Here is a 10,810-nt window from a genome sequence, read left to right on the forward strand (position 1 = left end):
TTGTGGGGTACAGTTCATTCATTACTGCATTCCCTTAAGATGTAAATATATTTTATCCTGGGCAGGACTCACGTGTTAAGAGTTTATCACATGCACCCCCACATGGATGTTTCTTATTGTTGAATAGCATTATTTCATCAGTTAATGACATAGGAGATATGGGGGTTATGGTTGTTGAATTCAATGCTTTTAATATGAAACTCCTCGTGGCTGGAGGCCATGCTACAATCTTGCATCCTAATTGGCTTGAATACAAAAAGAGTGCTGCAGAGGTTTAAAGGTGGCACCTCTCCTGGTTGGATAAAAGCTGCTTCTTAGAGGAACTCATATTACAAACTTTGGGAGTGATGCTGTGCGCAACTGCATGACGGAGGCAAGTGCATGGAAAACACCTCCTCATCAGAAACCATCACCTCATCACACATGTCAAACTCCAATGTTCGTCCTCAGTGTCTCAGTGCTGAGGATCTTTAGACAGAGACACGATCACACTGAACCATGGAGAAGTTTTCCTTCCTGTTGATTGTTCTACTTGATGTTCTGGTGCGTTTGAGCACCGGTCAACAGCATTTACGCGCAGGTGTCGGACCATGGAGACACCGGATTCAGTGGGAGAATAACGGGCAGCTGTACAGTTTACTGAGCACGGGGACTCAGTATCGCTCCCCCGTACAACCGAGAAGACGCACACAGCTTCTACTGACATCTAGGAACAGTTTCAATAGAGTTGATCCTCCTGTTGCGTCCAGTAGAGCCGCCAGAGCCAGATTAGACCTGGAGGAAGCACCTGGGGTTCACACTCAACAAAACGACCTCAGTCCAATGGATGCATCAGTTCTCGGTGCTGATGCTGGTCCCTATTTACTCACCTCTGGACGAGCAAGGACACCCACTGTGTCCCCGCCGCGTGCCACCTTCCCTGCGGCTGTGGGATACCGGTCACGCCAAGTTCCGACAAATAGCAGCGATGCCGGTCCCTCTGCCATCCAGGAGTTCTCCGGCAGCGGAGTCCAACGAGGCGGCCGGAGCGCAACCGGAGATGAAGACGGTGCGTCGCAGGCCGCGGCTCCAACTGTAAGATCACCGGACTTTACGCACATCCGAGGCGGCGGGATCAGATCTGAGAACTCGGATTCACTTGCTCGGCCGCCACCCGCCACATCCGGACGGCTCACCGGGGCTGAGGATAGTGAGAGCGCGCGTCGCCTCCCGCAGCAGACCACTGTGGGTGACGCTCGCGGTGCGCAAAGGGCGCAGTCACTGACCAGAGTCGCCCCGGAATCAAACGTTTCCCCTACAGCGCTGTCCAATAATGCTGTAGAAATACACTTTCCCCGCTCAAGGCAGGATGCAACACGGACGGAAACGAGCGACCCGCGAGATCCACACAGTATTTATCACAGGAACTCAGTTTTCTATAATGTTTACCCACCAGACCGCAGGAACAGGGTCACTGCGCGCCCTCCAGGAACCGGCTACGGCACCAGGTTCTTCCACAATGGTGAGTCAGGCAGAGAAACCAGAGTGTGCACTAACAGCACAGTAGATTACACTGCCTAAAAACGGCCTAAACCCTTTAGTCATAAAAAAACAAGCACGTCTAACTAATCTTAGTGGACCCTGAGTGGAGCTCCGAGGTACAGATGCCTCGTGTTCATTTTCACATTCATACGTTTAATCCATCCTATTTATGCGAGTTTTAATGTATTTTTGATGAGAGCTGGATTTAATAGCCCCGATGATAGACGTAATGTCTCCGGTATGAGAGCCTCTGTGCAAAGTTAAAATAAATAGCTGCCTGGGAGCGAGTCATTAGTGCTTATCCAGTAGTGATGGAGAAACTACATCAAATCCTGGCAGTGAACTCCACGCATCTCCATGTAGATTACTGCATGCTGTTTATGAAATAACATCTCATATGTGCACTCGTGAATGTTAGAATTTCGTTTACAACACTTAAAGTAGCAGCTGGTGTGCACAAATCCACAGGAAAGTTTAAAGCAAAGTTTTTTTCACATTATATTCTCTGCCAGTTTTTTATCTGAAAAATTAAAACTCTGCTGTTTTTTTCCCCCCTATCATCAGTTATTGACATGTGCAGATCTCACTGACACTGTCAACATTTTTTCGGTGTGATGAACAGTGTGTTTATGTGTCTGACATGAAATGAAAGACAAACTTAATTTTGTGATTCCAACCCTAGGTCTTTTCATTTTTGGAAAGTCTAATTTATCTGTCAATTTAGGCAGAATAAATCACTTGTCATGTCTAGCCACATATCTTGACAGGTTTCGGCATACTAAACATAATGGTTTGTTATTAATGGTTTAAAGTATTTGATATTGAATAGTCTGGTTTAAAAACCAAATTATTCCTTTAGAACGCACCCTCATCAACATCATTGAGGTGTTTTCATAAGTAAAAATGTGTTATATTTTTCCCTGTTTATAGGCCTACACATATATCACCATATATCATATATCATCAGATCTTATACTAAGCAAAAGATACACAGTTGTGTCTAACATAACAACACAATGCCCTGACTTTCATAAACTTTTAGAAACCACCTTAGTTCTCACACATATCAATGACTCATCAATATCCATTGATTCTTCCCTGCAGGTCTCCCAGACTTGGTACCAGACCCTTTTTACATCCAAGCTGCCTCTTACATCCAGAGAGTGCAGATGTACGCTCTCCGCTGTGCTGGAGAGGAGAACTGTCTGTCCAGGTGCTTGCCTTCATTTTATCTGTTATTCCAGCATCTGATCACATAATCTACATATCAATCAGGATTTCTTTGTTGATTCTTTTGTATCTCACTGTGATATGACCTGTGCTTAACATTATGAGATGCATCAACTCTTTGCTGTGACAAGTCATATTTTTAGAGATAAAAATCAATGGGGGTTCACATGTATGAATAAAACACAAGATAACCATTAAGAATTCCTTTGAGGTTGACACATTAGGATGTGTGTTGGCCACTGTCCCGTTTGGAAGCTACAGCTGAGTGACAGAGTGGCTGGACGCAAACCTGGCAACCGCCCGAGATTCTCTCCTCTGATCTGAGCAGCCACTCCGCCAAGTAAAATAAGCCCTGAAATGAAAAGGCAAAGCATTCCTGAGGTGAATGCAAAAGCTTGTGAGGCAAGACCAGAAACCACCTCTGTCACTTTGACACTGGATCATCATTTGTCTAATGGCCAGTGAAAGGGCGAGAAAGAGCCCAGTGTGCAGAGAAGCAGATGCAAGGTATAGATGCCACAAACAAAGTGGTGACCCCGGCTCTATGTTCAGCAGCTCAGGTTCCTTCACATCGTCATTTCAGCCCAGAGTGAAAAAACCTGCCTCATTCCTTTCCTGTTTCCTTTTCCCTTCAGGTCTGCATATCATCCAAGTGTGAGCGACCTCGACTACAGGGTCTTGCTGCGGTTCCCACAGCGAGTGAAGAACCAAGGAACAGCAGACTTCCTCCCAGTGAAGCCCCGGCACGAGTGGGAATGGCACAGCTGTCACCAGTGAGTTACCACAGCCCTGCACATTGCTGCAGACACTTGATTTCAACCACATAAATAGTTTGAAGAACTATTTAAACTGAGTTGATGAAAGGAAATTAAAGTTTATACTGTAGTTGTATATTCTGGGCTTTAAATCAGTGGTCCTGAAGAGGAGCTGGGTCGCTCCCCAGCATCTGTTGAATAATTGAATACAAGCAGCCTTCATGTGGTGCTCAGAAAATGAAAAATGAATGGTTGATTTCTCAAAGACAAAACATCATTGAAATATATATCTGAAGAAGTCACATTGTGTTTGATAACTCGTAGCTCTGTTTTGTGACAGTTACACGATGTTCAGCTCCATTTAGATGTGAGCAAATAAGCAAGTATAACTTCATTCAGAATAGTAAATGACATAAGAAACACAAAACCTCACCATTTAAAAACTTTAAATCATTTTAAGGCATCAGCATGATCCGACCAGGACGATAAGACAATGACAGTCTCTGTGTCTCTCCAGGCATTACCACAGCATGGAGGCCTTCAGTAACTACGACCTGCTGGACGTCTCCACTGGACAGAAGGTGGCTGAGGGACACAAGGCCAGTTTCTGTCTGGAGGACACTTCATGTGACCCAGGAGTACGACGGCGCTTCGCCTGCACCGCTCACACACAGGTTGGGGTGCACTGCTATGATTTATTTATTTTTCAATCAATCCATTCATTCATTCTCTTTTATTATTATCTTTTTATAAGTTTTCTTTTTTTTTTTTTCATGTGACTAGATTATTCATTTGTGTTTTTTCCTATCACTGGCATATTAAGACATATATTTAGAATAATGAGTGTGCATTTTTCTCAGGGGCTCGGTCCTGGTTGCTATGATACATATCACGCAAATATTGACTGCCAGTGGATCGACATTACTGATGTACCTCCTGGAAACTATGTACTCAAGGTGTGGAGCAGCTTTATGAACAATACAATTAAAAAAAAAAAAAAAATCTTATCTGTAACAATAATAAAACAAACGTTATTTTTTAACAATTTAATGGCTATTTCTCCTGTTTTTCAGGTGACAGTGAATCCCTCTCAGCTGGTCCCAGAGTCGGACTTTTCCAACAATGAGGTTCTCTGCGACATCAGATATACAGGGCTCTACGTCCAGGCCAGAAACTGCAGGATCACTACGTAAGTGAAAGACATTCGCTGCTCTCACCCTTTAAACAGAGACATGAGAAACACAAATACACACTCACATCACATCACATCGCTCATGTCTGTTCTTTGTTTCGACAGAAGCTGACCTGACTGAAGACAAATATTTTCCCACATAATTATATATTTAATAACTTGTTGCTCTCAGCGCACAGTTGCTACTTCTTCATGCAGCTGTTTTACACTTAAATGTTTACTACCTTTATTTGTTTGTTCATATTTATAACATATAATATATTGTACTTACAGCCATGCTGCCTATAGTGTCTTTGTTGTAAGAATATCAATTTTCACTGGGTTTTAAGCAATGCAAGATTTTAGCAAGTTAACAATTCAAAATATTGAAAAAAAAAATGATTTAAAAAATCCTTTCATTATTACTAAATGGACTGGACTGGTGCTTATATTGAAGGAAACTGTGGTGATCTTATCCTCTAAAATGTCACAAAAATGTCATTATATAAAAATTCCTATGATTAGCACAGAACAAATGGTTTAGTGCTATCACAATTAACTAAATAGTTTTGAAATGCTTGAAAGTTTCTCTGCGTTTTTATTGTATTTTATAATAAAGTTGGTTTTTTGAAAACAAAAGTAACATTGAAGACTAACAGCATTTTTTCTTTTCTCGTGACGTGACAACCTGTCGATCAAACATTGGTTTAAATAATCACCAGCAGTGGGATAATTTGAACAAACACATGAAGTCATTCTATGGCCCTGCCTATTAAAAACAACTTGAGTTAGTGCTAAATGTCTTAAATGTTTTTGGAATAACACGCCTTGGAGAAATACGTGACAACGATTCCACTTTGCATGTTTATGTCGCTCAGAAATAGCAGCAGGAGACGTACGAGTTCACATTGGGTGCCTGCTGTTGTTTGTCATGTTGTGTTACAGCAGATGAGTGATCAGGAAAACATTTATTCACCTGGCTCCATGTGAGGTGTCTGAGAAAGTCTCGTTCTATTTTCACTTTGTCAACAGACTCATTAGAGGCACTGTGTGAGTGGTACATGAAGGTATAAATATTCACAGCTACATTTTTTTGAACACAATTCATCAATTCATTTTGCTCTTTTACAACAGTAGGCTACTTTTACAGCCCAGCACAAATACATCGCCTCACAGTCTTCCCATGTTAAATATGCAGTAAACCACAAAAAGTAAGAGGCTTGTCTGACTGTTTGGACTCACATTTGTTTCAGCGTTTTCTTTCTCTTTCCCTGTAAAAGATGTCAGCTTGAATCATTCTGTGTGAACAGACGAAAGAGCTCCTCTAATGTGTTTCACTTAGTGAAGCTACAAGGCTGTCATGGTTGTCAAAACGAAATATAACAACTGGAGAGATTTGTGCCTCGACAAAAAAAAACCTGTTATGGTGTTTTGGAGAGTGGGAGATTTCAGCAATTTCTGTGAAAAGCCTTGATGAAAAATGAATTGGTTTCAGGATGTTTATGGAGGCAGGTGGGAGCAGAGGTCATGGAGTCTGTTCTCTACCACGCAGCATCTGTTACTATACAGCTATAACCACAGACACATAGACATGATCTCCACTCTCCTGTCACAGCGATGCTACTCTGTCTGGCTTCTTCGACCACATGTGCTGTAGGAGTTGTTGACCATCTGTTTGTTTTTCATTATCTTTATGAAACCATCCAGAAAACCTTCCAGTGGTGGAGGAAGTCTTCAAGTCTTTTACTTGAATAAAGGTCCAATAAAATAAAAAGCCTATCATCAGCAAAAAATATGAACTCAAGTATTAAAGTTTAAGTATTTGTTGTGCAGAAATATTTCCATGTGACTGAAATGACATCATCCAAAAAAACATTTGATTACTAATGCTGTTGTAGCTAGATGAAGTGAAGTCAGTTTAACCACAGTTGTAGTGGTTTCTAACCATTTGGTCGGGCTCGCACTCCAGATGACTGATAAGGCACGGAAGACAGAATATTAATGAAATACTGGATCATTTCATTTATTAAGGCCTTGAACAATTATTTTGATATAATGACACACACATTTAGAGAAATGAATCTAAAACATGATAAAGAGCTTTAATACTTTTCTTGAAAGAGAGCCAAAAAAAGTTGGAAACCACTTCACAAATCTTGTGTGGTATTTTATAAGCGTATTACTCAGGGAAAATTTTAATCTGAAAAGTATTCAGTGACTATAGCTATCTGTTATAAATGTAAAAGTCGAGTAAAAAGTATATTCCTCCCAGAGGGTTGTGGAGTAGAAATATGTGTAGCATTATAAATTCTCTTTCCAAGATGCATGAATGTAAAAGTATCAGAAATTCACATCACACGGGGCTTGAACCCATTTAACAAATCCCCAGATTTCACTCATCTCTATCCAAACATGGCCTCCCTGTGGAGCAAACACTATCTTTGGTCAGAGAGCCTCGGAGGCGAGGCCCCCTGATGTGAATTTGAGTGTGACAGAGGGTCAAGACAGAGCCTCCTCTGCCGCTGCAGGTGCTGTTTGCTCAGGGCAAGCCGACGTGCTAATCCTGCAGGGCGTGCAGGATGCAGCCGAGCTGTCAGTCGCTGCTGCCTGCATCTTGTGGAGATGACGAGGAGGAGCGAAATTCCACAGATCCGCAGACGGCCAGCGAAAAAACCCGACTGCAAACTGCTGACATCAGCAGCACCAGGGCTAAAGCGTCCTTATCACGGGCTGACTGTGTGTGAGGCCGTGCCCAAAAGGCCTGACTGTCTGAGATTCCCAGTCAACAAGTGTCAGAGCCAACAGGCGAGACTGCAGTGACACATGGTTTGTTCCATGTACAGACACAAACCACCAACATTGACTGTTTTAGCTCACGCCTAATGTTTCCCTTTATTTTAGCCCCCAAATAAAAAGGTTTTAACACTGAAACTATTTCACCTGAAAATCGTTTTTATTGTCTTCAAACACTGAAAGTGGCCCCCTGTCTTTTACACACTGCGCCCAGCTGGACTGGTAATGCACTCTGTATTGCCTTCTCACACACGCAGCAAAACATCACGCACCAACCTCAACATCACTTACCCAGCTATAAGAAGCTATACTAGTTCACTGTTCCCAGTATGTTCCTCATGTCAGTGCTGTCGAAGTGACAAAGGAGGGCATTGTTGGAGGAAGAGAAGAAGGGAGAGTAGCCGGACAAAGGACCGGACAAGGATAAAGACTTGTTGTTCCACTGTCAGTGAGTGGGGCTCAGTTAACAACTTGTATTTATGACAGTCCTGTAAGAGGGAATTAGACTTACACACTACAACTGGCCACTATGAATGGCCTTAAAGCTGCATTCATTACAGGCCCTTAATCACAACACTTCAGCATCTTATGATTTCCCATTTACAAATCTAGCACACACTGAGGAACTTTATTATTTTGAGTCATATTTCTGGCCACCTGAAGAAAATAAGTCCAGTATTCACTCTCTCTGTTTTGTTCTTCATGAGGATCATACTTGTCTCTTCAGCGTGTTACATCTCCCAGAAGCTTTAGTCACAAACTTATTCTGTCTGCTGTTTGGAGGTGGGCTGACACTGTCCAATAGGTTATTTTAGTTGCTGAGAGAAACTCCAGAGTCTCTGGGGTTGGAAAAGCTAATCGAGTTCTGACAGTGTGATCAACATTATGCCAGTGTTTGAGTCAACATCCATCAGAGTTAATTTTACACTTTGGGAGAGGTTTCAGCTCATCACTGCTGCGACTAGATAAAGAACAACACAATCAACATTTTGTCATCTATGACTAATCAGCCAGTGATGTCACACCGTGGTTTTTATCAACCAAATAATCAGAGTGTGATTTTCCAGTGCTGAGTTTTCATCAGTGCTTTATTTTGGGTTGACAAGAACAGATTGGAAAGTAGTTTTCTCCCCACAGAAGCTGATTCAGCTCCGCAGCAGCTGCTTAGGACTAATAAAAGTGTTAAATTAACTCTGATGTGTATAAATCTGCACATATATCACTAGTGACACACTGAAGTGTTAGTTTCAAACACTCCCTGTTGTGTGTGTGTGTGTGTGTGTGTAAAGTCTGGAATATGAGCTTGTATCATTAGCGAAATGATTTGAACGCCTCAGCGCTAATGTGTTTCACTGTCTGGATACATGGTCTGTGTTTACTTTTTAGATCACTGTTTGTGTATAGCAAAGAGAAGAAGCTATTTGTGTGAGCACAGTGGAAATGACTGAATATTTTTCTCTCCTCCTTGGTAATAGAAGAAGGAAGAGGAATCTGTGCTTAATGACCCCTGTACTTTCCCTCCTGGAGCTGCTGTGTAAATATTAAAAGAGTCAACGGCCTGTCTTGGTGAATACATGCTGTTATTAATCCTGTTATTGTATTATTTTTGGGCTGGGAAGTGGGAATGGGCAGGGAGGAGGTCCGGATGAGACTGCAAACACAGGAGGAGAGGGGGGATGAGGGCGGACAGGTTATTCAGCTGAAACCCTCCAGTTATTTTGGGTCTGAATCTGGTTCTAAATGCCCGTATTGTTTTATGGTATTTTTACACCTGAGTGTTAGACAATGTTTAGGGGTGTCTCCTCTCGTAGCAGACATATGTTCATCTGTCAGGCTGCACGAGGAGGATGCTTCACGGCTCCAGACACATATAAAAACACACACACACATACATTCAGAAGTGCAGGAGCAGACATGAGACTGTCGTTTTCTCCTGTAACACAAAATGTTATTCTACTGTGAAAACAAGAGGAATGTACATGTCAAGTGGTTGTTTTTAAGATTGGACAAGATTGGACAGACATGTTCAAGACTTGCCAAAGATTTCCATGCTGATTGAGGAATTTTAATAATTCAATACCAGCTAAAACCGCAGAATTTTAAATTTTCTCTGTATTCTCCAAATAACACTAGTTTATAATTAATGTGTGGTGTTATGAACATTTAATATGGTCTATTTAATAATAATCAAACCAAGACTGCAGATAACAGACTGTGGAGGAAAAACTCAACACCATATGATGAAGCCTTCAGTGCTCTGAGAACAACCTCAATTTATCTGTTTTCATCCAAACCATATATAATATAACCATATAATCCATATAATACCATATAATATATTATTTGCACCTCATTTCAGTGACGTTACAATACACCTCATAAATGTAGGAGGACAAGATGTGACCTCTCCACTTTACGCCTGCATATCACATCCTGGGCTGCAGCTAGGCCGTAAAAAGGAGAGAAGGAGGGTGTGTTTGTGTGTGTGTGTGTGTGTGTGTGTGTGTGTGTGTGTGTGTGTGTGTGTGTGTGTGTGTGTGTGTGTGTGTATGCGTGTGTGTGTGTGTGTGTGTGTGTGTGTGTGTGTGTGTGTGTGTGTGTGTGTGTGTGTGTGTGTGTGTGTGTGTGTGTGTGTGTGTGTGTGTGTGTTATTTTTTGATTAGTACGAGGCTATATTTTGTATTAATCATTTGAACTAGCAAAAAAAGAGAGAAAAGCAGTTAGGCTATATAAATATGATAGAATAATAAGTAGAATATTGGTCCCCAAAATGCAGTGTACATGTATAAAATAGCATAACATTTAAAACTCAAGTAAATTCAGATCTATTTTCCTCTCATGTTTATCAATACATAACAGCTTAGGCCTACCTACTTCAAGATTTCCAGCCAAGCCCATTTTCAGTCCCGGCCTCAGTCTATCCTGACGACCTTGCCTATAACCACAAACACAAACTTTAAATGTATCTAGATTCAGCACTTGAGTAAATGTGTGTAGTCAATTTAAATACAAATAGCCTAAATAAATACAAATTTATATGCTCCATTAGTGGTCATACTGCCCTGTCACTGTAACCAAGCCCACTGCATAATATTGGTTGAAAGGGGACGACACTGTGTGGCCGAGAAAATTACTGCACGGTGACAATCCGGTAACAATCAAAGCTTTTCACGATTACACTTTTATTTATAAACTCCAACAAAGAGGGGCGATTTTTCACATGTCAAATCATAGGGGAGAGATTGTGGATGCAATTTTATTATACGTTAGTATTTTTGTTTATTTTTATTTTATTTTTATTTTTTTATTTTTTTTATATTTTTATTAAGGCAAATTTTAT

The 10,810-nt window shown here is 41.3% G+C and overlaps 1 protein-coding gene across 1 annotated transcript; it reads left to right on the forward strand.

Annotated features, from left to right (window-relative positions):
- Positions 1-498: 498 nt before the first annotated feature.
- Positions 499-4,912, forward strand: loxl5a (lysyl oxidase-like 5a; the record flags this gene model as incomplete). The annotated part of the gene is made up of 7 exons (XM_083969842.1): positions 499-1,501; positions 2,626-2,734; positions 3,387-3,524; positions 4,024-4,180; positions 4,367-4,462; positions 4,580-4,695; positions 4,804-4,912. 7 exons carry the CDS (start codon positions 499-501, stop codon positions 4,808-4,810), a joined length of 1,626 nt encoding a protein of 541 aa, XP_083825968.1. The 3' UTR covers positions 4,811-4,912.
- Between the last annotated feature and the right edge of the window lie 5,898 nt (positions 4,913-10,810).

Source organism: Trachurus trachurus, assembly GCF_905171665.1.
Source record: "Trachurus trachurus genome assembly, chromosome: 4".
NCBI lineage: Eukaryota > Metazoa > Chordata > Actinopteri > Carangiformes > Carangidae > Trachurus > Trachurus trachurus.